The 25,486-nt window shown below is 43.3% G+C and overlaps 1 protein-coding gene across 1 annotated transcript in view; it reads left to right on the top strand.

Moving 5' to 3' along the window:
* Positions 1-19,385, top strand: part of RBFA (ribosome binding factor A) — a 48,033-nt gene extending 28,648 nt beyond the window's left edge. The window contains exons 3-7 of the mRNA XM_026647314.2: positions 509-685; positions 6,758-6,870; positions 7,868-7,952; positions 10,338-10,411; positions 18,357-19,385. Coding sequence (XP_026503099.1) covers positions 509-685; positions 6,758-6,870; positions 7,868-7,952; positions 10,338-10,411; positions 18,357-18,753 — 846 coding nt within the window. The 3' untranslated portion in view covers positions 18,754-19,385. The remainder of the gene's footprint in view (positions 1-508; positions 686-6,757; positions 6,871-7,867; positions 7,953-10,337; positions 10,412-18,356) is intronic.
* Positions 19,386-25,486: the final 6,101 nt, after the last annotated feature.

Genomic DNA, 25,486 nt, shown 5'->3' with positions numbered 1-25,486 from the left:
GAGCGTCAGCAGGCATGAAGCCCCTCAGCTCCCTGTGGCCGCGGTTCGCCATTCCCAGCCAATGGGAGCTGCGGGAAGTGATGTCCTCCCCCCCTCCCCCCCCTGTTCAAAATACTCTACTTTTGATTTTTCATAATCTAGTTCTGTTTACATTTAAAGATCATAAACAGCATGTTCCATGCTTAAAGTTTTCCTAAGACACGCCATATTGCAAAATCTGACCCTTTAGGTTTTATGCAAAGTACAATTTGAAAAGCAAACTAAAAAAAATTAGTTTTTATTAAAAATAATTTTCCTGATTATGTCCACTCCATTTTAGAACACAGATTTACTGAGCTTTATAGATGGCTAAATTAAAGACGCTACAAAATAAATGAGAAAATAAATCTTGAATATAATACTTTAAGATCACACTTCTTTGCTGATAAAATTGAAAAGTAGTAGAATTACAAAAAACTGTTGTACATTTGTCTAGACTATTTCTTAGTTCATGTTTTTGTTTTTAAAGGTGTACAAGCCATCCAAGTTGGCCTCTATACTAAAGGCTACTCAGCAGAAAACTAGGAAAGAAGACAGCATACGCAAAAAGGTCCTAAATATCCTCTTGTATAAAGCTGTGACAGACTTGATGTGCACCTGTGAAGTCAGTCAAGAGGTTTGTGACCTCAAGCTGGAACTCACCAAGGCAAGTACAAAAGCCATAGTTCATGTGAAGTCACTTTGACTAAGTTGTGGAACAAGATAATGCGATATTCAAAAACAACTTTTAGACGCCAGCCCTCTATTCTGATCTATGCAAGTGGACTGCTGTACCATGCAGCACCTTCCATGGGGCTCAGTGGGGGCACAGCAGTTTGCTTGCAAGGATCACAATGCACGATCAGGGCCTTAGGCCATGTCTATATTAGGAATACTTGCCAGTGTAGCTATGCCCATGTATGATGCCTGTCCCAGTGGGACACAGTTTATACCGGCTGTGACTGGGGTTCCAGGGGGGCCCACACTGAGGTTACTCAATTAGGGCAAACTGCAAAGAATGGGGCAGACAATCCCCAAAGCTGGTGGATGTTCCAATACTTAGATTTACCAAGCCAGCACAAAACAGCTTCTACAATACCTTACTGGTTGCACAGAAGTCAAAACACAGTTCCCTTATAGCAACCCAGCCTTGGGCTTCCACACAGACACCCAAGTCAAATATGATGAGGATTATTTAAAATCTTAATCATATAAGAAAGTTCTACCAATCCCAAAGGATCAGACACATTACCTCCCAAGTTAATGAATATTTCAGATCTTACCCAAATACACGCTTACAGCTAATTCTTAACTAAACTAAAATGTATTTTTAAAAAAAGAGAGAGAATTGGTTAAAAGATCAGTATACATACAGACATGAGTACAGTTCTGAGATCAGTTTCATAGTAGAGATGGTGAGCTTTGGAGTTGCAAAGAGTACTTAGAATTAGTCCATAGAGTCAGTCCAATGTTCTTATTCAGGGTGATCCAAGTGGGACTGGAGATCTCAGTCTTACGACTTAAGCTTCCCCTGCATAAAGCATCAAGCAGATCTGAGATGAAAGGATCAGGTCCCAAGGGTTTTTATACAGTTTTCTGGCAGCCTTTTGACCATACAGTCCTGGGTGAACAATAGGCATTTGAAGTAACCTTCTATTTCCTAAGCATCACCGGTAATTAACTACATGGATTAACATAAGGTAATTATCCATTGAGCAGTTCATATACAATTTTCGACAAACTTCAAAGAGACATAGACAATGACATTATTTCACCCAAGATCCATCTAACTGTTAATATTCCCTTTTGATCTCTAAATCAGTAGCTATAGTAATAGACAGGAATTGTCTGTTTACATGGCTAACATCTAACAAGCTATAAGTAAACATATACAATTAGTATCTCCTCTAATTCTCTAACAATATAGGTTTTCTAATGACCATTTATCTACTTTTCTAACATGTTTCTAAGAGTTAAATCTGGGTCATTTATCCTGCGAGTTGCTTAACCCTTTCTGGCCATGTCACACCAGCAAAAGCAGAGTTTTGTTGGTATAACTGCATCTATACTAGAGGCTTTTGTTGTCACGGATGTGTCAGTCAGGGATCACACCTCTTCACACCCCTGACTGACATAGTTAGAATTCTGTAATGTAGACACGGCCCTAGTTCAAAAAGGCCAAGCTAATAACATTACTTTGATGCTAAGCAAGATTAAAAAAGGGGTTGGACCTGTATACGGAGAACAACAATATACAGAGTTGTCATAATTAATGATCAAAACTAATTTGGAAGGGGATTAAACCTCATGTGTCAGGGCTTAAACCAACCTCTAACTATTAGAGATCAGGATGAGACCTAGTGGGACTATCCCACATCTGTGTATTGTGCGATTTTTTTTTACACCTTTCTCTGAAGCATCTCATACTGGCCAGTGTCGGAGACAAGATACTAGACTAGACGGGCGTTAGGTCTGCTCTAGTGTGGGAATTTCTGTGTTCCTAAATGGTTTTCTGAATCTCTGGGGGGTTTTGCAGTTAGTCTTTAACACAATACAAAATTTGAGAGAGAGGCTCTCATAACATGCTTTTTCTCCTGATATAACTATAAGTAATTACTGATATTAGCACATTACAGCAAGTCTCATGCTGATTCTGCCTTCCTCAGGGATGGGGCGGTGTGTGTGTGTGTGTGTGTGTGTGTATATAAAAGAGTGATCTCTGAAAAATCTTAACATTTGCCCTTGATTCATATTTGAGGGTTCTGTGTTTATCACCACGCTTCATTGCAGCTCTCATGGTCCTGTACTATGGCCATCAGATTTCTAGTTAGGAAAACGGGATGGATCCTATCAGTACTAGTCCATAATTCACTACAGGCAGTTGATCTCTCTGACACTGCACCCCATAGTCTTTATTGTGATATTATTATGATATGATTGACATAATTATGATGTATTTTATGCAAGATAAGTCATGTGAAGTGTCATTGGAAAAGTTATGATTTTCTGAATATGATTATCCTGTTCGTATGCATATATCATTTTTGTATCTGAAGTTATGAATATTCACTATAACTATTTCAAATGTAGTTACACCTGGGTAACGCCCACTAGACAAGATGCTTTCAGTCTAGATAGTGAGTGGGGAAGGGCCTATTCAGGGCAATGGGCTATTAGGAAAAATCTATAGGCCGTAGGAGAAGCTGATCTCCCATTGGTGATGAGCCTTTCTGAGAACACTCCAAAGGCCTGTGAGTAATGGCTGCTATGACTCTACAAGGACACGTGATCAGACCACATGATGCTGGACTCCATCTTGGGATGGCAGTATTTTTCCACAGACTGGTCTGGGAACCAAGCTTTGAAACAAAGAGTTTCTACCATATGCAAAAGCTATATAAGGCAGGGAGAGACATCATCTGGTGTTATTCACTCCCCACATAAAAAGACTCATGGAAACACCTGAGGCACAAAGACTGAACAGGGAGAAGTGCTGGATCCAGGCTAAAGGGATTTCCAGCCTGTGAATGAAACACCTGGGGATCCCAAGCTGTAAAGCAAGTGCAGCTTGCCCCTTAAGAATCTGCAGCCTGCTTGTATCATCTCTTAGGGTGAGAATCAGTTAATTCATATCCAATCTAATCTAGTATGTTAGGCTTAGTTTGCGTTTTTTGTTTATTTGCTAATCTGCACTGATCTCTTTGCTATCCCTTATAATCACATAAAATCTATCTTTTGTAGTAATAAACGTGATTTTGCTTTATCTAAACCAGTGAGTTGGAGTAAGTATGGGAATCTTAGCTCAAGGGGCAAAGGCTGTTGCATATTGAGGGAGGGGGCAAACTTTAAGAGCTTACGCTATACAGTTCCCTGTGCAGCGCAAGACGATATAACTTTGGATTTATACTCCAGAGGGGGGTGCGGGCCTGGGGAGCTGCCTTAGCTGTAGCCTTTCTATTGTTGGTTCATTGCAGGGGCTGGACAGAGAGCCTGCATGTAACTGCAGCTGGGTGTGGCCTTATCTGTATGAAGGCTGGTGAAAGTACAGGCTGGAGGGCTTTGCAGCTTGTCACAGCAATACAGTGTGACAGGGAGCCCATGCTGGTGGGTCAGAGGGCTCAGTGGTACCCCAGTTCCAGGTGGCACCCCAGGGGGGAACCCATCACACTCTCCCTTTCCTTAAGAGATTTATGCAGAGACTAAAAACACTCACCCCCAGCCCACAAATACATTCTTTATAGTGCTTGACCAGTAAAATGTCATAATATCCTAGAAGCTTAAGGTTTGTGTGTGCAGTCTTTTTTATTTATTTATTTTTTTAAAGAGAACTACACTTAAGTTGGCTGCAATAGTGCTTCCTAGTGCCAGATGAAGAATTGGAGTTTGAATCTTGAACTCATTTTTTGTTCCCTGAGTCAGCTGAAGCTGTGTGCACATTGCAGAGATACCATCCACTGTGGACTTGATGAAATGTATTGTGGTTCCTTCTGGCCAGTTTGAATGGGCCTTCTCTTTCCTGGAAGATGCTCCCCCTGCTGTTGTGTAATGAAGGAAGAGACCATTGCGCTCTTATTGCAGACTGGGCTCTCACACAGATAGGAACTGTAGGGGAGAGACTTCAATATTGATATTATAATTTTATTTTGCAAGTTTTTTTTATTAGGCCATTACAAACTTGTGTTATTGAATATTAAGATATAACTACAAATGTGTTGTAGTCAGGATGCTTGGAAATGCAACAATTAGAGCTGTTGAACGATTAAAAAAATTGCAATTAATCAAGTGATTAATCCCTGTTAAATAATAATAAAATACCATTTTAAAAAATTTGGATGTTTTTCATATTTTCAAATATTGATTTCAATGCAACACAGAATACGTGTACGGTGCTCACTTTATATTTTTATTACAAATATTTGCACTGTAAAATAAATAAAAGAAATAGAATTTGCTGGTACGTTTATTGAATGATTTTGTTCCTAGATCTTTGGGGTCACCCTCTTCCTCTACCCTTGCTCTCAGTTTTGGATCATTGCATAATTGCTTTTTCCTCAAGTCTGAATGCTTTACTACATGCATTTATAAAAATTAGGGCTGTCAAGCGATTAAACAGATTAACCGCGCGGTTAAACAATAAGAGAATACCATCTATTTAAATATTTTTGGATGTTTTCTACATTTTCAAATATATTGATTTCAATTACAACACAGAATACAAACTGTACAATGCTCACTTTATATTTATTTTTGATTACAAGTATTTGCACTGTAAAAAACAGAAGAAATAGTATTTTTCAGTTCACCTAATACAGGTACTGTAGTGCAATCTCTTTATCATGGAAGTTGCACTTATGTACAAAAAACTGCATTAAAAAATAAAACAATGTAAAATTTTAGAGCCTGCAAGTCCACTCAGTCCTACTTCTTGTTCAGCCAATTGCTCAGGTAAACAAACTCGATTGTATTTTCAGGAGATAATGCTGCCCACTTCTTTTTTACAATGTCACCTGAAAGAGAGAACAAGAGTTCTCATGGCACTGCTGTAGCCAGCGTCGCAAGATATTTACATGCCAGATGCGCTAAAGATTCATATGTCCCTTTATGCTTCAACCACCATTCCAGGGGACATGTGTCCAGGCTGATGACGAGTTCTGCTCAATAACAATCCAAAGCAGTGCGGACCGACGTGTGTTCATTTTCATTATCTGAGTCAGAGGCCACCAGCAGAAGGCTGATGTTCTTTTTTGGTGGTTCGGGTTTTGTAGTTTACGCGTCGGAGTGTTGCTCTTTTAAGACTTCTGAAAGCATGCTCCACACCTCGTCCCTCTCAGATTTTGGAAGGCACTTCAGATTCTTAAACCTTGGGTTGAGTGCTGTAGCTATCTTTAGAAATCTCACATTGGTACCTCCTTTGCGTTTTGTCAAATCTGCAGTGAAAGTGTTCTTAAAATAAACAGCATGTGCTGGGTCATCATCCGAGATGGCTATAACATGAAATATATGGCAGAATGCAGATAAAACAGAGCAGGGGAAATACAATTCTCCCCCAAGGAGTTCAGTCACGAATTTAATTAATGCATTATTTTTTTAATGAGCGTCATCAGCATGAAAGCATGTCCCCTGGAATGGTGGCTGAAGCATGAAGGGGCATATGAATGTCTAGCATATCTAGCATGTAAATACCGTGCAATGCCGGCTACAAAAGTGCCATGCAAATGCCTGTTCTCGCTTTCTGGTGACATTGTAAATAAGAAGCAGGCAGCATTATCTCCAGTAAATGTAAACAAACTTGTTTGTCTTAGTGATTGGCTGAACATGAAGTAGGACTGAGTGGACTTGTAGGCTCTGAAGTTTTACATTGTTTTGTTTTTGAGGGCAGTTATGCAACAACAACAAAATCTACATTTGTAAGTTGCACTTTTACAACAAAGATTGCACTACAGTACTTGTATGAGGTCAATTGAAAAATACTATTTTTTATTTTTACAATGCAAATATTTGTAATAAAAAATAATATACACTGATTTCAATTACAACACAGACTACAATATATTTGAAAATGTAGAAAAACATCCAAAATATTTAATAAATTTCAATTGGTATTCTATTGTTTAACAGTGCAATTAAACCTGCGATTAATCACGATTAATTTTTTTAATCGCGATTTTTTTTTTGAGTTAATAACATAAGTTAACTGCAGTTAATCGACAGCCCTAATAAAAATCTTTGCATTTTACAGGTATCCCTGTCACCAGACTTTTCAGCATGTCGTGTGTACTGGAACCCTGCTGAAAGTGCAGAGGAGGATGATCGTATTGAAAGTATTTTACAGAAAAGTGCCCCACGTATAAGGTACTGTTGTGTGCTGTAAAGTTTTGTAAACAATCACTCTGCTTCATAAATAGTCACTTTGTCTATTAAGAATTTCTGAAGGGAAATTTCTAAGGTATTTTTACAAATCATGAATGTGACATTCATTAAAATACTTTGGATCAGGACGTTGGACATCTGCACTTCTAGATATTTTGGGCCAGATTATCTCCCTTGATGAGGCACATAGATGGGCCGCATACTGACCATATCTGGCCAGCTGAAAATTCCCCTCGTGGGGTGCTTTCAACCCATGTATAGCTAGCATATGTAGCTCTTCCACCCAGGTCTGCTGAGTAGGGTGTGGCTGGAGTGCCATTCCACTTTGCTAATTGTTAGCTTGTAAAAGGTAGTAGCTTGGGGCTGCTATAAACTACAGTGCGGCCAGGGCTGGAACTGCGCAAGACAGAAAATCAGGGAGCTGCAACTGCCTGCCTGTCCTTTTCTCATTCACTGAGTTTTTTCTGTAAGTCAGTGTATTATTTCTGTATATTCCTATAAATCTTTTAGCTGTAAAGAAAGGGATTAATTTTCTCAAGTTTAAAAAAAGTAATTTAGACTGTGTAACTTTTTTGCATATAGAGAAAATCCTGTGTATGTGGGAGCCCTAGAAAATACTCCAGCTGCCCTACTATGTCACATCTTCATGTACACACACACACTTCACTGAGTTATTCAGTAACATCACTGTAGTCTTTGCTTCAGTAGATGTCCTATAGCTTACATCCTTATCCAACAAACTAGACCTAACTTGGACTTGAGAAATTCTTTTTCTAGTAGCAGAATGCTACAGACCATTAATCTATAGTATAGTCCTTTGAAATACTAGAATTTGTCATCTGAACTGATACCCTATAAACTTTGCAAACAGTACCCATGCTTCACAATGTGTTTGTTGCATTTTTATTTAACAAATATTGCATCTGTCTTAAAGATGCTGTACGATTGCTCATATCTGGGGACATTTTATTTTTTCCAGACATCTTTTGATTACCAATCAGGTCCTGAGAACTGTTCCTCCAATCGTGTTTGTTAAAGACAAAGAAGCTGCAGCTATAAAAGAGGTAAGATTCAATCACTGACTCAGCGTTTAAATATCACATGTTGCAGTGTGTTTTGGAACAGACATGTAAGAAGAACATGGAAGGCTTAATAGGTGTAATGTTTAAGTAGACACATAGTTGCTGCTCACTAGATCTGGAAAACAATTTAAATTGAAAACCAATTCCCCGTCTCTGGCAACAAGCTTTTCAATGTTTTGATAAGGGTCCCCAATTATTTTGATACTTTGGGGACAGTGGAAAGTAGAGCTATCTTTTTCATTAGTTTTGTTGACTTTATCTATAAAAACTTCTGAAGAGAAGAACACTGTCTAAAGATGCTTCCGGAAGATAGATAGGTTAATCCAGGAGAGAGATACATTAAATAACCTCAAATGAAAGACAGGAAACTACGGTCTTTGTAACCTTATGCCAAAAAGGAAGCAGAGCAGTGATGATGGTGACCAGCTGGCTAACTGCATTGCAGCTGGTTCAACTGTTATTTTTTTGTAAAAGGCGCTGGAATCTAATGGAGAGAAACAGAGATATTGTATATGGAGGATAATATCTAGCTAAAGGTAGCAGGCTTGCATACTAGTGGAAGTACTTTTAGAATAGTAATGTCTTCTAGGAATTCATTATTATTGAGCATGAGAGGAGGTAATATTAGGATTGTGAGATTCCCACGAATTAGAGAGCACAGTGATACTCTGGAGTCCTTTGAAGAATGAATTGAACTAGAGGATAACAACATTAAAAATTGAGCTAATTCATGAGGTCCTGTGACCTAAATTAGCAGACTGTTAGACACAGAGCTGTTACTATCCGGTTACATAATTATGAGTATCAGAGTCACAAGAGCATCCATTGCACAACTAGCAACCTTGGAAGAGGCAGCGAGTGTTTCATTTCTCACCAATGCACTAGGAATACGAAGTGAACAGCTGAATTTCCTCTGGTCAGTGAGGGGGTCTACATTGCAACTGCAATTGTGCCTCCCAGCCCAGGTAGACAGACTTGCACTAGCTTAACTTGAGCTAGCACGCTAAAAATAAATGTGAACATGGCTGCATAGGCAGCAGCTCGGACTAGCCACCTGAGCTCGGACCCAATGGGCTGGGTGGGCTTGGTGGACTCAGGTGGCTAGCCTGACCCACCACCCATGGCACAACTTCCACACTGCTGTTTTTAGCATTCTCACTTGAGTCTGTCTACCTGGGCTGGAAGGGCAAAGCCAGCTGCAGTGCAGACATACCCAAAGGTAGTGATAAATCCAGAAAATGTTTTTTGTTAGCATACGCCACCACAGTGAAAGTGCCTTTCTACCCCACCACCACCAGGCAAAGTTTAGGCATATTAATGCTCAATTTAGGGTTGCTTAGTCCTCTGCCCCAGCCTGCAGATATAATTCCTTCATCTTTCCAGAAGTAACACAAGGATTTCTCAGAAACCTAACAGTGATTATCAGAACACCCAGAAGAAGCTTTAAATCTCTACTACAGGACCCAACTTTCAAGTCAATTTTTATATGCAATCTGTACTTCAAATAAACTAAAAACCAGACACCAACCCCCAGTAGAGGAAACTTTAAATCTTATAAGAGGGGAGAGAGACTGTTACTTTCACCTCCTAATACAAGGAAAACACAAAAGGAATAAAAGACTGATGAGGAAAAAAATTCACAGAAAAGGATTATTACAAAACCTTACATTTGGTAAAACTTTCACAACTATAACGCACTAGAGATTTACAGTCCTGGACAGACTGATCTCTTTAAGTAGTTGTGGGGTGGTGGTGTTTTTTTCTTTTTAAATTAAATCTCTTACATACAAGATTGGGCCAGACAATTTCCAAAAGGGGGAAGAGAGTGACAGAAAATTTGAAGTATATGTACATTGGTAAAGGGAAGAATTTACAAGAATAAAGTGAAATCTAACCTAAAATGAGGAATTCTTAATTAACCAAAAACTAAATTCTCTCTCCAGTCCACATCAAGTATATGCCAAACCCTTGAAAGTCACAGTAGTCCACTAATTAATTATTCAATTTGGTGTAAAGATCCCAATAAGATATGTACTTCCTGGCAATTCCATAGACTGATAAGTTAGGTCTTCACTATCTCTGTTAGAACATCTACTCCATCCCAAGTCTAGTGGCAGATTATTCCCTACAGTACATTTCATAGTATTTATTGAGAGGCCTTGTAAATTAAGTGGATGACTTTTATTGAAAATACAGACCATTTTGAAATGGATGATTTCCAGAAACCCAGAGGGAGGCAGCTATGTTACTCATATGTAAAAGAAACAGACCTGTTCACTGTCTCATTCTGACTTGTTTCCTTTATGAATGTAAACAGAATAGATTTAATAGTGGATATATGTTTTCTATTTTTTCAATTGTTTACAGATTGATAGGTTATTGGCAATTGCTGATTTTGGACCTCAGGAAGAAAAAGACACTTTGGCTGAAAACGACTTTAGGTAGGTTTTTTGTTTTTTGTTTATTAAATGAAATTTTGCAACAAGTATTTTCATGTATGGATATCCGATTAAAAATGGAAAGAATATTTATTTAAAGATACAGAAAATAATTATGCTGTGTGTCTATTTTGTATTTATCTCTAGCCCCTCTTGTGGTATCTAATTGTTAGCATCTTAAGAATTTAGTATAATGGAGTTATGAAAAAAGACAAAGGAAATGTTAGCGCAGTTTAAAGAAATCCTTATATAGACATCTTGCCTTTCAAAAGAGTGACTGACTACCATATATAAATGTAAAGGGATATTGAGTAGTCAGTTATAACAAAAACCCACCCATAAGAAAAACAAACTGTAGGGGACAGTGTTTTACTTTGTATTTACAGTGTCTAGCACAATGAGCCCCACCTACTGATTGGAGCCACCACGTGATACCAAAATACCACAGATATTCTGTAAAGAGCCATCCTTACCTCTCTTACCCCTTAGATTATTAACACGGAAAACAATTAAAAAACCTACATTTACATCTTGCTCTTTATGCTTTGGATTCCTTGTGCATTTCACTCCATGTGGACATTTATTTCATAGTCTCTTTTGCCTTCTGGTTCTTGTGTGCTAGCACGGTGCTCCAGTGCATAGGTCACAAGTACTGCAAGGGAAAATGTATTTAATTTAGATGTATGGACCTTAGTGTGGCAGTGGAAAATGATTGGAGTAGTATTTGGGACAGAGTCACATGTAGGACCATGAAGAGCAACATGCAGCTCACTATTTTTGGGTTAACTGCGTGGATTTAAAAACCAGCAACTTTCTGCTCAGTTGGTGATCTCGGCATTTTCTGTTATCCCAATCTACAATATGCTCTTCTGCAGAGCATGGTGCTTCTGAAGGCAATAGCTATGTGCAGAAAGTCAGTAACCATAAGTCAAATGTTTTTGTTTCAGTAATTTACAGGCTGTAGGTTTCGAGCCATAGGTGCTGACTTGCCTTCTGCCCTATGGGTGCTTGACCCTGGCCCCGCCCCAATTCCACCCTCTTTCCCCAAGTCCCCACCCCTGTCCCGCCTCTTTACTTCCTCCTCTCCCAAGCGTGCCACATTCCCACTCCTTCCCCTCCCTCCCGGAAAGTCCTAAATGCCGCCAAACAGCTCTTAGGTGGCTGTCGAGAAGCGCTGGGAGGGGGAGGAGTGGGGACACAATGCGCTTGGGGGAAGAGAAGGCTAGGAGGGGGTGGGGGCCGGGGAAGCTTGGCTGCTGGTGGGTGTGGAGCACCCGCTAATGTATCCCCGTGGGTGCTCCAGCCCCACAGCACCCACGGAGTCTGCGCCTATGCTTCGAGTTTCCTGGATGGTAGGTTCTATAGAAGTGCAGTCTTAGCCCATTGGCTCATGACCTATGTCTTAGACTAGGGCAGGGGTCGGCAACCTTTCAGAAGTGGTGTGCTGAGTCTTCATTTATTCACTTTAATTTTAGGTTTCACTCACTCACTCATGCCCGTCACCCCAATCGGGGTATGGGCTGCCAACCACAGATCTCCAGAGTCCTTTATCCTGGGCCATTTGCTCTAGCTGGTTCCAGGTATAGCCCATTTTTATGCTATCAGCCTGAAGGTCGCGTTGCCAGGTGTTTCTTGGACGGCCTCTTTTCCGCTTGCCTTGGGGGTTCCACTGCAATGCCTGTCTAGTGATGTTGGTTGGCTGCTTGCGTAGTGTGTGTCCTATCCAGCCCCACCTTCTCCTTCTAATTTCTTCCTCTGCTGGAAGTTGACGGGTCCTCTCCAAGAGGTAGATGTTGCTGATGGTGTCTGGCCAGCGGATCTGGAGAATCCTTCTAGGGCAACTATTTATGAAGGTCTGGATCTTCCTGATGGTTGTTTTAGTTATCCTCCAGGTTTCAGCTCCATACAATAAAACTGATTTCACATTGGAGTTGAACAGTCTAATCTTTGTTGCCAAAGACAGCTCTCTGGAGCTCCAGATGTTCTTGAGCTGTAAGAAAGCTGCTCTTGCCTTACCGATCCTTGCTTTGATGTCTGCGTCCATGCCACCCTGTTGGTCGATGACGCTGCCTAGGTAGGTGAAGGACTGCACTTCTTCCAGAGGGCTTCCATTCAGTGTGACTGGGTCATTACTGATGGAGTTAATCTTGAGGATCTTGGTCTTGTCCTTGTGGATGTTGAGGCCAACCTGTGATGACGTGGCTGCCACTACGTTGGTCTTCTTTTGCATCTGCTGTTTGCTACGCGAAAGGAGTGCAAGGTCAACGGCAAAGTCCAGGTCATCAAGCTGGGTCCACAACGTCCACTGGATTCCGTTCCTACGCTCATAAGTGGATGTCTTCATAATCCAGTCTATGACAAGGAGAAAGAGAAATGGTGACAACAAGCATCCTTGTCTGACTCCGGTTCGCACCTGGAAGCTGTTTGTAAGCTGCCCTCCATGGATCACTCTACAGTGTATGCCATCATATAAGTTCTTAATCAGGTTGACCACCTTTACTGGGATGCCATAGTGCCGAAGGAGCTTCCAGAGAGTCTCTCGATCCACGCTATCGAATGCTTTCTCATAGTCAACAAAGTTGATGTACAACGAGGAGTTCCACTCCATAGACTGCTCGACTATGATGAGGAGCGTTGCTATCTGGTCCGTGCATGATCTATTTTGCCAGAAACCTGCCTGCTCATCTCGTAGCTGTGGATCGACGGCATCCTTCATTCTCTCTAAGAGGACTCAGTTGAAGACCTTCCCTGGCACCGACAGAAGTGTGATTCCTCTGTAGTTGGCACAATTGCTGAGATCTCCTTTCTTGGGGATTTTAATAAGATATCCCTCTTTCCAGTCTGCCGGAATCACTTCTTCTTCCCATATCTTCTCAAAGAAGGGGTACAGCATTTCCACTGAAGCATCCAGATCTACTTTCAGGGCCTCTACTGGAATATCGTCAGGTCCAGCCGCCTTCCTGTTCTTCATCATAGTGATGGCTTTTCTGATCTCATCTCTAGTTGGTCTGTCACAATTGATTGGAAGGTCTTCGTTGGCTGGGTCAATGTCTGGTGGATTTAGTGGTGCTGGTCTATTCAGGAGTTCCTCAAAGTGCTCCGCCCATCTATTCATCTGTTGTTCTATTTCTGTTATAGACTTTCCCTGCTTGTCTTTGACGGGACACTCTGGCTTGCTGAACTTTCCAGACAGTCGCTTGGTAATGTCATACAGCTGTTTCATATTACCGTTGTATGCTGCCTGCTCCGCTTCTGCTGCCAGTCCATCCACATAATCTCTCTTATCCTTCCTAATATTCCTCTTCACTACTCTATGGGCTTCAGCATACTCTTTTTGCACTTTAACCTTTGCTGCTCTAGTCCTGCTGTTATTAACTCTGCCTTCTTCTTCTTTCTATCTTCTATCTTAGTCAAGGTCTCTGCTGTGATCCACTCTTTCTGCTGGTATTTCTTGATTCCAAGCACTTCCTGGCATGCTGACCTAAGTGTCTCTCTCACTTTCTGCCATCTGTTGGGTACACTGTCTTCCTCTTCCTCAGACTGATCCTGTAGTACTGAAAACTTATTCTTCAGCGTCAGTCCAAAATCTTCCTTGATCTTATGATCCTTCAAAAGGCTAATGTTGTACTTCACTCTTCTATCTGACGCGTCTATCCAGTTCTTCTTCAGCTTCAGCTTCAATCTGGCCACCACTATGTGATGGTCGGACGCTACGTCTGCTCCTCTTCTAACTCTAACGTCCTGCAAAGATCTTCTGAACTTCTTGCTAATACAGACATGATCGATCTGGTTTTCTGTCGTGCCTGCTGGCGATACCCAGGTACTCTTGTGGATCCGCTTGTGAGGAAAGATGCTACCGCCTATGACCAAGTTGTTAAGTGCACACAGATCCACAAATCTCTCTCCATTCTCACTCATCTCTCCCAGAGCGTGGGTCCCCATGACTTGTTCATATCCTGTGTTGTCAGGTCCAATTTTGGCATTAAAGTCTCCCATAAGGATGGTGATATCTTTGTCTGAGAGAATCTCTAATATTTTCTGAAGTCTGTTATAAAAATAGTCTTTGTCCACCTCTTCACTGTCATTGGTTGGAGCATAGCACTGTACAACATTCATCTTAATCCTCTTCATTTTAGTTCTGAAGGATGCTGTGATGATCCTGGAACCATGTGCCTCCCAACCAATCAGTGCTCTCTGTGCCTGCTTGGACAACATGAAGCCTACTCCCTGTGTGTGGGGTGCGTCGCTCTCTTCATGTCCGGAATACAGCAACAGCTCTCCTGTCAACAGTCGTCTCTGTCCAGCTTGCGTCCATCTTGTCTTGCTAATGCCTAGTAGGGTCAGGTTGTTACTCCTCATCTCTGCTGCGACCTGCGCCGTCTTTCTTGACTCGTACATGGTCCTCACGTTCCATGTACCGATGGTAATCCTCCTGGTTGCAAGAAGGGTAATCGGCTTAGTGGCTTCCTCACGACTTTCACCACCCAGCGTCATGCGTCTTCGAGTTGAAGACCCTTCTTTTTCCAGGCTAAAAGTCTCTGTTATCTCTATTGTTGGCGTTTCTGTAGCAGGTTGATTTTTTACGGAGTGGAGTTGCTAGCCCCACGCCCAACCCTCCTCCTTTATCCTGACTTGGGACAGGCAGATGGCCCCAAAGGACCTCTCTGGTGGAGTTTTAGGTTTCATGTGCCGGTAATACATTTTAACGTTTTTTAGAAGGTCTCTCTCTATAAGTCTATATATAATATAACTAAACTACTGTTGTACGTAAAGTAAACAAGGTTTTCAAAATGTTTAAGAAGCTTCATTTAAAATTAAATTAAAATGCTGATCTTAAGCCGCCCGCCTGCTCAGCCCACTGCCAGCCTGGGCTTCTGTTCACCTAGGCCGGCAGCGGGCTGAGCGGGGCCGGCAGCCGGAACCCCAGGTTGGCAGCGGGCTGAGCGGGGCCAGCAGCCAGAACCCCAGACCGGCAGTGGGCTGAGCAGGGCCAGGACCCCAGACCGGCAGCAGGCTGAGCAGGGCCGGCACCCCAGACCAGCAGCGGTCCAAGCGGCTCAGCCCGCTGCCGGTCTGGGGTTCCGTCCGCTAGCTCCTGCCAGCCAGAGTCCCGGTTGCCAGCCCCACTCAGCCCGCTGCTGGTCTGGGGTTCTGGCTGCCGGCCCCTTGGCAGCTGGGGTCCCAGCCGCCGGCCCTGCTCAGCCCACTGCCAACCTGGTGCTCGGGGTGGGGATGTGGGGGGTGCAAGAGTCAGGGCAGGGAGTGTGGGGAGTGCAGGAGTCAGGGCAGGGGATATGGGGGGGGGGGGGGGGGGGGGGGGGGGGTGCAGGAGGCAGGGCAGGGGGGGGGGGAGGTGTGAGGGGGTGCAGGAGTCAGGGCATGGGGTGTGGGGGGGCTGGGTATGTGTGGAGGGTGCAGGAATCAGGGATGGGGTCGTGGGGGGGATGCAGGGGGCTGGGGTGCAAGGGAGGTGCAGGAGTCAGGGCAGAGGGCTGGGGGGGTGTGAGGGGCTGCAGGAGTCAGGGCATGGGGTGTGAGGGGGCTGGGTATATGTGGAGGGTGCAGGAATCAGGGATGGGGTTGTGGGGGGGATGCAGGGGGCTGGGGTGTAAGGGAGGTGCAGGGATCAGGGCAGAGGGCTGGGGGGGTGGGCTGGGATTGGGGGGTGCTCCCTGCCCCCTGAGCGGCTCATGGCAGGGGGCTGGAGGGATACACCCCGCTCCTACCCTCCTTCCCCCTGCCTCTTCTCCGCCTCCTTACTGGTCTGAGGAGCGAGGGCGCTGGGGCTGCTCTTCTCCCCTCCCTCGCAAGGGCCATCGGCAGCAGGGAGGGAGAGGAGGCAGGGCTCGACGCAGCACGTTGGGGGAAGAGGCGGGGGAGGGGGAAGCTTGGCTGCCGGCGGAGCCTGCCCTACAGCAGCAGCCGGCAGGACCAAACTTGCTTCTGCCCCTGCCAGAGAGAGCAGTAGGCAGGGGGCGGAGAAGAGCGGGCTGGGTCGGGCAAGATTTTTAATGGCATGCTGCTGCCTGCCGGGGTCCGGCTCAGCCCGCTGCCGGGGTTCGGCAGCGGGCTGAGCGGGACCCCGGCAGGCAGCAGCGTGCCATTAAAAATCAGCTCGTGTGCCGTCTTTGGCACGTGTGCCATAGGTTGCCGACCCCTGGACTAGGGAGACTTCTGTACTAAATTTTACAGTATATTGAAGGACATGTCACTTTAGATCCCAAAATTTTAAGTATTTATAACATGCTAATTTCCATAATACTTGAAGCCCTAAAAAGTTCTAAAGTAAGTGATATCTGCATCACTCTTTCCCCTTCACAGTAGGATTTGTTTTATATAGTGGTAATGCTAAGTCAGAGGGCTTATCTACCAAGTTTACTGATATAATTATATTGCTCTAGTTATACCAGTATAACTGCCCCTGTGGACAGTCTTATTCTGGAATAAGCAGTATAGTTCTACCAGTATATTTCCTCATGTAGACAAGCCCTGAGTCTTGAATTTTTCTCTGAAGATGGTAAAAAATATAAATAAATTCTAATCCCTTGAGGAACTGAACTGAACAAACTATTTAGAATGATGGTGATACCAGGCTGAATGCTATTGAAACTGTATTTTCAGACTGGAAATAAGGTGTAAATTTTTAATGGTGAGAGCAATTAACCATTGAACAATTAACCAAGGGTCATGGTGGATTCTCTATAACTAGGGCCTTATCAAATTCACAGTCCATTTTGGTCAATTTCATGGTCATAGGAATTTTAAAATCATCAATTTCATGATTTCAGCTATTTAAATCTGCAATTTCATGGTGTTGTAATTGTAGGGGTTCTGACCCAAAATGGGGTGGGGGGAGTCGCAAGGTTATTGTAGTGGGGGTTGTGGTACTGCTACCCTTACTTCTGCAATGCTGCTGGCAGCGGCACTGCCTTCAGAGCTGGGCAGCTGGAAAGCAGTGGCTGCTGGCCAGGAGCCCAGCTCTGAAGGCAGAGCCACGACCAACAGCAGCACAGAAGTAAGGATGGCATGGTATGGTATGGCCACCCTTACTTCTGTACTGCTGCTGGTGGGTTGCTGCCTTCAGAGATGTCGCTCAGCCAACAGCTGCCGCTCTCTGGCTGCTCAACTCTGAAGTCAGCACAGAATAAGGGTGGCAATACTGTGATCCCCCCTAAAATAACCTTGTAACCTCCCTGCAATTCCCTTTTGGGTCAGGACCCCCATTTGAGAAACACTGGTCTCCCCTGTGAAATCTAAAAGCGCACAAAAGACCAGCTTTCACAGTCCATGATGTATTTTTCATGGCCATGAATTTGGTAAGGCCCTATCTATAACTGACAATTTTCAGATCAAGTTTGGATGTTTTTCTAAAAGATCTGCTCTAGGAATTATTTTGGGGAAGTCCTGTGGCCTGTATTATACAGGTCAGACTAGATCAGGGTTCTCAAACTATGGTTTGGGACCCCAAAGTGGGTTGCGACCCCATTTTAAAGACTGGTGTTAGACTTGCTGGGACCCAGAGCTGAAGCCAAAGCCTGAGCCCAACTGCTTGGGGCTGAAGCTAAAGCCAGAGGGCTTGAGCCCTGGGCAGCGGGGCTCAGGTTACAAGCCCCCCACCCGGAGCTGAAGCCCTTGGGCTTTGGCCTCCACTGCCCAGTGCGGCAGGGCTTGGGTGGGCTCAGGCTTCGGTCCCCCCTCCTGGGGTAGTGTAGTAATTTTTGTTATCAGAAGGCGGTCGTGGTGTAATGATGTTTGAGAACTGCTGGACTAGATAATCACAATGGTCCCTTCTGGGCTTGGAATCTGAGAGTTTAAAAAGGCTTCTCTGTTTCCCTCTGATTTCACACGATGATCTCTTGATAAAGAAGCTTAGTAAAGGTCATTGTGCCTTAAAGTTTTATAGTACAGTTTACCATGTGCCTCTTAAAAAATACTTTTCTTTTCGCAGTGAATCAAAGTCTTCTGCATCATCTTCTGACATGGCAGCTTCGTCCATCCCAGCTAATCTTTTTGGGATCGATCATGAAGTGCTCAATAAGCAAATAATGGAGTACAAAAAAATGAAAAAGGTGAAGGACACAGAAGGCATTGGGTGGGCAGAACAGCAGCAGATGCAGCTGGCTGAGATACAAAAGCAAAAGAAAATGAAAAAGAAGAAAATAAGGGATCCCTTTGAGAATGATATCACACCACAGAAATATCTGCTGGACAAATATAGTGAAGATTCTTTGGATGGTGACATTGCACCTTCTCAAGATAGTGACCTGGAGTATGAATTACAGGAAGTGGTAGATGAACTAGAGGTAGATGATGACAGAAATCCATCTACTACCAAACTTAAGTGAAATTAAAAAGCTTTTAAAAAAAAGAAAAAACTGTTGGTAATGAATTATATTAGAGTAACCACTGAATTACAACTTCTGTGCTGCTTATTCACCACCTCCTTTCCATCTTCTCCAAAATATGTGGAAATGGATCAAGTACTACAAGTTTTCATGGGAAAATAATTTTTAAAATCCTGCTTATAATAAATCTGAGAAGATGAGCTCTTCTGAACTAAAATAATTAAGAAATATTATGGTTGTCAAAAGTAAAATACCCTTATCAGCTTTAGACTGAGATGAAACTTCTTGTAAATACATTATGTACCACCCAAAAAGCTTATTACCTATGCCTTTATATAAGTGCAAGGAACTATCAAAAATGAAAATATTTCAAAAAACTTGATTACAGTAGAAACATGCTAAACTACATTTCAGCATCCTGCAAACTTTGTATATGCACAAAAATGTGCTTTCCTTACTTCTCAAAGATTTAATAGAGTGCTTTGTGCTGTGATCTCATATTACTAAAGCTTATTTTTACAAACTATGTATAAGTATTGAAGTATTACATCTAAAATAGACAAATTACCATAATAGTATGACTTCCATGCAGTCAGGCAAGATTCAGGCTCCAAGAGAGACATTTTTTTGCTGGGAGTAGAATGAGTGGTCATGGCCTATGTACTTATTTCCTTGGCTACATTTTTTTACAATATGCACATGTTTCCTGTTTCTACCTTTGAGCAGGGGCGGACACTAAACAGCTCACAATTTGCAGAACTTTAGAAAGCAACTGATATTCAAACCTTCAGCTAACCAGCAGTTTCTCTTGTAACTCTCCTTCCCCTTGGGCCCTTGTTTTCACTGAGAAAAAGGGTGTGTTTTGATGATGTACTAGCCCTGGTCTACATTACAAACTTATGTCGTATAATTACATTGCTCAGGGGGTGTGGAAAATCCACACCCCCTGAGTGACACAGTCATACCAACCTAACTCATAGTGTAGACAGCACTATGTTGAAGGGTGGGCGTCTCCCATCAATGTACCTACTGCCTCTCGGGGAGGTGGAGTGCCTACATCAAAGAGGAAGTTCTCCCATCTGCATAGGTAGCATCTTCATTAAGGGCTACAGCTGCAGCTAACGGATTAGCTGGTGAAGGTAAACCCTAGGCTTCCCCAGGGATGACCTTAGCCATCTAACATGTTAAAACTACAACCTGCCTTGTCTCCACTAGGATATTAACACATTACAGTAGGAAAAAAGGTAGGGTAGTTAGATATGGTCTGTATCTCTAACTCCTCTCCAAATCATTAAAAATTCTTTAAGAGCATGTAACTTGAATGACAGTTGAGGCATCTCTTTACTAGGGAAAAAAGGTGTGTTCTTAACTTGAGTTAGCTAACACAAGATAAAATCCTAGTGAAGGCACAGTAGTTTGTAGTTTTCATATGAGTTAGCAGATAGAGTTAAAGACTAGGTGAGTGAAAATAAGGCTTATTCACTACTCCTAGCCTCATGAAGACCAAAATGGCTTAGTCTTTCTGATGGCTTCACAAATGTCTCATTCTCCCTCTCCACTTCTGTTTTGCACCTCAAGGGGAAGCCAGTCTGAACAAATCTTCCTTACATAGGCACAAAGGCGGAGATAGCTGCTGTTATCTGGCCATTCCATTTAGAAGTCTCATTTTTCCTCATCAAGTAACTTGATACCCAGCTAGGTTTATCTGCAGAGCCTGTTAACTTCTGTTGTTTCCCTTCCCCAGCTCAAGTACAGGCTCTAGAGATATACATTTGCTTCATCTACAGTTTTTTTCCTGCAGAGTTTGCGATGCTTTATTTGTTCAGTTCATAATTCAGTAATTCACAAGGGGTCTCCTGCTTGCTAGTGCAAATCAGCAAGATCCCACTACAGTGAGATCAGTTGGGTTGTGTCTGCACTGTGTTCTAATGTTCCGTGCTTAAGACATATGAACTCTTTTCCCCTGAGTGCATCCATCAGTACAACATTCTTCTAAGATTCTTCTGTTTGGATCAATTCAATTTTGACTCCCTTTTTTCATTACAATTATTTTTTGCCCATTTCATTTTACAGATTAATGTCAGATTTTTAACAATGTACAAAATCTCAGTGTCTCTTTGGGCATAATACAAACTATATCTACACACACACACACACACACACACCCCCACCCACCCACCCCTGACAGTCTTAGGTTCTGCTCTTGGAAGAGTATGGCAAACATTTTTAGTTCATAATTTAATATCAAACCAGACAAAAACAAAACTTGTCAACCAAACACCACGAAGGAATGTGCTGATTATTACTATTTTTTTTAAAAGAAAATACTCTGCCACAGTGGCACCAATGTTAGTCTGAGCAATGAGGTATTTATTCCTTTGGAGGAAGGACTGAAGAAAGGGTGAAGTACTATAAATGTTACTGTAGATAGTATCCTCATAAAAATACTAATTGAGGCCATGACTCAGCAATTCATTGAAGTACATGCCTAACTTTAAGCATTTGAATGTTTTCACTACAATGTGCTTAACCACTGTGTGGAATCAAAGCCTGGTATTCCATACACTCAGTCTCTCTCTCTTTTAAATTTCTTGCTATAGCCAAATATATGAACTAGGGACAATTTTAGTTGTCTTTCGAGCTAAATCCCAACCTGCCCCTCCCTGGGCATATACCTTGTTCAACACTGGTTATCTGCTCCTCCAGCCCAGTGGAATGCTCAACAATAACAGTAAAGCCTTGTCGGCATGGGAGACCGAACTTTCTCTGTGGGTGGTCCAAGACCTAAGTACCATCACAAACTTTACCCCTTTCCACTCCAGGTGCATTTCTTTGACCCTGCTTTACGTAACACATAGCAACAGGGGTGTGTGTGTGTGTGTGTATATATATATATATATAATAAAGACTCTCCACTGCACATGTTTTTCCCTCTGGGAGGGAGAGGATGAGAGAACCAACAACAGGTGACAGAAGGCCCTCAGATGCTATGGTACATGAATAGACAGGTGGCTCTAGGTCCCTAATACAGCCCTTTTTCCCCTCTAAGTTTCCTCTCAGGCCATTTGCCTGTGAATATCGGGTAATCCTGGCTGTTTTTCTTAACTATTTTAAGGGTCCTGCAGGTCTCTTCAAAACCCACCTATTGCCTACACCTCCAACTTTATTTAACCAGTTTGAACAATAGCATTCAGCAACTCTTCTACTACTTACTGCCAGAGGGAAAGCCTAATCTTACAAGATCCTGGCAGTGCTTTTCTTACTGCTCACAGTCTAGCTCCCTGACCCTTTCTGAATCCTGCTTCCTTTCTCCCCAGAGCCAACAGCCCTGCAGATTCAGCCCCCCCCCCCAAATTCCAGACAGACAGTCTCAGTGGACTCCATCTAGGAGTCCAATCCTCTGTGTCTCCGTGTACCCAGCAGCATATAATCTTTGCTCTTCATCCAACAATGTACCCTATCATACAATTTTGCTTAACAGTTATCCTATAACAGCATGTCTTATCCTACAATTTCAAGATAACAGTCCCTTCTGCACATCATCTAGTCACTAGAGTCCTAGGGAAAATTCCAGACATCTGAAATAGAAGCAAAGCAGGCCTATGGTGTATGCCTATGAATCCTTGTTTAGAGAGGAACAGCTGCTTCTAGCCACTTCTGCTTGCACTGAGAGGAGCGTAACCACAGCCAGGTTGTCCAAGAAAGAGAGGAACTACTACCTAGCAACTAACTAGTAGCTACAGGCAAGAAAGGTCCATTCTGAACTTGATAGTAGAGAAATAGATGGAAAAACCAAGTACAATGGAAAAGGGGCAGGCAGAGGAAATCCTATGAAGCGTCTGGAAAAATATATATATACACAAACTAATGACTCAGAAGAGAGTGACAGCAAGAGGAAAGAGTCATATCAAGATATCTGGAGATAGTTAAAAGGGAAAGCAGGTCCAAAGAGAAATACTGAAAGATCTTTGATAGGGTAACAAGTCTTGTGGATGGGCGGGAAGCAGTAGATGTGGTGTATCTTGACTTTAGCAAGGCTTTTGGTACTGTCTCACATGGCCTTCTCATAAACAAACTAGGGAAATAAACCTAGATGAGCTGCTATAAGTGTGTAACTGGTTGGAAAACCGTTTCCAGAGTGTAGTTATCAGTGGTTCACAGCCAAGCTGGAAGGGCATATCAAGTGGAGTCCCACAGGTACCAGTTCTTGGTCCAGTTCTGTTCAATATCTCCATGATTTAGATAATGGCATAGAGCAGGGGTGGGCACACTACGGCCTGGGGGCCACATCCGGCCCTTCAGACGTTTTAGGCTGGCCCTTGAGCTCCCGCCAGGGAACGGGGTCCAGGGCTTGTCCCGCTCCAACACTCCAGCTAGGTTGTGGGCTTGCCCCGCTCTGCGCATACCATGGATTCGCACAGCTCCCAGAAGCAGCGGCATGTCCCCCCTCCGGCTCCAACGCGTAGGGGCGGCCAGGGGGGCTCCGCACACTGCCCCCGCTCCAAGCGCTGCCCCTGCAGCTCCTGTTGGCCGGGAGCCACAGCCAATGGGAGATGCAGGAGCAGCACCTGCGGACGGAGCAGTGTGCAGAGCCGCCTGGCCGCGCCTCCACGTAGGAGCTGGAGGGGGGGACATGCCGCTGTTTCCGGGAGCTGCTTGAGGTAAGCACCGCCTGGAGCCTGCACCCCTGCCCCAGTCCTGATCCCACCCCCCACCCTCCAAACCCTTCAGTCCCAGCCCAGAGCCCCCTCCTGCACCCCCAACCCCTCATCCCCAGCCCCATGCCAGAGCCCTCACCGCCCCGGACCCCAACCCCCTGCCCCAGCCCCCTCCCACATCCTGAACTCCTCATTTCTGGCCCCACCCCAGAGCTCGCTCCCCCAGCCAGAACCCTCACCCCCTCCCGCACCCCAACGTCCAGTGCCGTGAGCATTCATGGCCCACCATACAATTTTCATACCCAGATGTGGCCCTCAGGCCAAAAAGTTTGCCCACCCCTGGCATAGAGAGTACACTTATAGTTTGAAGATGATACCAAGCAGGGAGGGGTTTCAAGTGCTTTGGAGGATAGCATTAAAATTCAAAATGATCTGGACAAACTGGAGAAATGGTCTGAAGTAAATAGGTCTGAAGAAATTCAATAAGGACAAATGCAAAGTACTCCACTTAGGAAGGAACAATCAGTTGCACACATACAAAATAGGAAATGACTGCCTAGGAAGGAGTACTGCAGAAAGGGATCTGTGGGGTCATAGTGGATCACAAGCTAAATATGAGTCAACAGTGTAATACTGTTGCAAAAAAAGCAAACATAATTCTGGGAAGTAATAGCAGGAGTGTTGTAAGCAAGACACAAGAAGGAATTCTTCTGCACTACTCTACACTGATTAGGCCTCAACTGGAGTACTGTGTCCAGTTCTGGGTGCTACATTTCAGGAAAGATGTGGACAAATTGGAGAAAGTCCAGAGAAGAGCAACAAAAATGATTAAAAGTCTAGAAAACATGACCTATGAGGGAAGATTGAAAACATTGGGTTTGTTTAGTCTGGCGAAGAAAACACTGAGAAGGGATATAACAGTTTTCAAGTATGTAAAAGGTTTTCATGAGGAGAAGGAAGAACATAAGAACAGCCAAACTGGGTCAGAGCAAAGGTCCATCTAACCCAGTATCCTGTCTTCTGACAGTGGCCAATGCCAGGTGCTTCAGAGGGAATGAACAGGTCATCATCAAGTGATCCATCCCCCGTCGCCCATTCCCAGCTTCTGGCAAAACCGAAGCCAGGGACACCATCCCTGCCCATCCTGGCTAATAGCCATTGATGGACCTATCCTCCATGAACTTATCTAGTTCTTTTTTGAACTCTGTTATAGTCTTGGTCTTCACAACATCCTTTGGCAAGAAGTTCCACAGGTTGACTGCGTGTTCTGTGAAGAAATACTTCCTTTTGTTTGTTTTAAATCTGCTGCCTATTAATTTCATTTGGTGACCCCTAGTTCTTGTGTTATCTTGTCTTATCCTCAGAGGTTAAGGAAAAGAAGCAATGAGCTTAAATTGCAGCAAGGGTCATTTAGGTTGGACATTAGGAAAAACTTCCTCTCAGGGTGGTTAAGGACTGGAATAAATTGCCTAGGGAATCTCCATCATTGTAGATTTTTAAGCACAGGTTAGACAAACACCTGTCATGGATGGTCTAGATAAAATGGTTTATTCCTGTCATGAGTGCAGGGGACTGGACTAGATGACCTCTCATGGTCCCTTCCAGACCTATGATTCTATAAACGGCCTAATCCTGAGAGGTGCTCAGCACTTACCAACTTTACAGAATTCAATGGGTGCGCCCCAAATCAGTAAAGGTCTGAACCAGCTCCCATTGACTCCAAAAGGAGCTAAGATCAAAATCTAAATGCCCAAGACTTCACCCATGCAATGCCAGCATTAAGATTTTAAACACACAAAGGACAAGAATTGCAGAGTTAAGGTTCCCAGAACAATTTTACTTCTACTCCCTTACCTGAACGTCTTGATGGTCTTTCATTAGGTTAGCAAGTAACATAAAACACAGCAAGGTGCTCAGCAAATAGTTCTCTCATTTTATCATGTCCACCAATCCAAACCAATGGATTTTTACTCTGAATTTCTGGCTTTAGAAATAAAGATGTTTTTTTATGCGTGAATAGGATTCTGTGGCAGATATGCCTTTCCTAAAAATAAATCCGACTGCTGTGAAGCCAA

Source organism: Terrapene carolina, unplaced genomic scaffold (assembly GCF_002925995.2).
Source record: "Terrapene carolina triunguis isolate 2854851 unplaced genomic scaffold, T_m_triunguis-2.0 Scaffold58, whole genome shotgun sequence".
NCBI classification, from domain to species: Eukaryota; Metazoa; Chordata; order Testudines; family Emydidae; genus Terrapene; species Terrapene triunguis.
The sequence above is the reverse complement of the archived record's forward strand: the minus strand, read 5'-3'. Positions and strand labels throughout refer to the sequence as shown.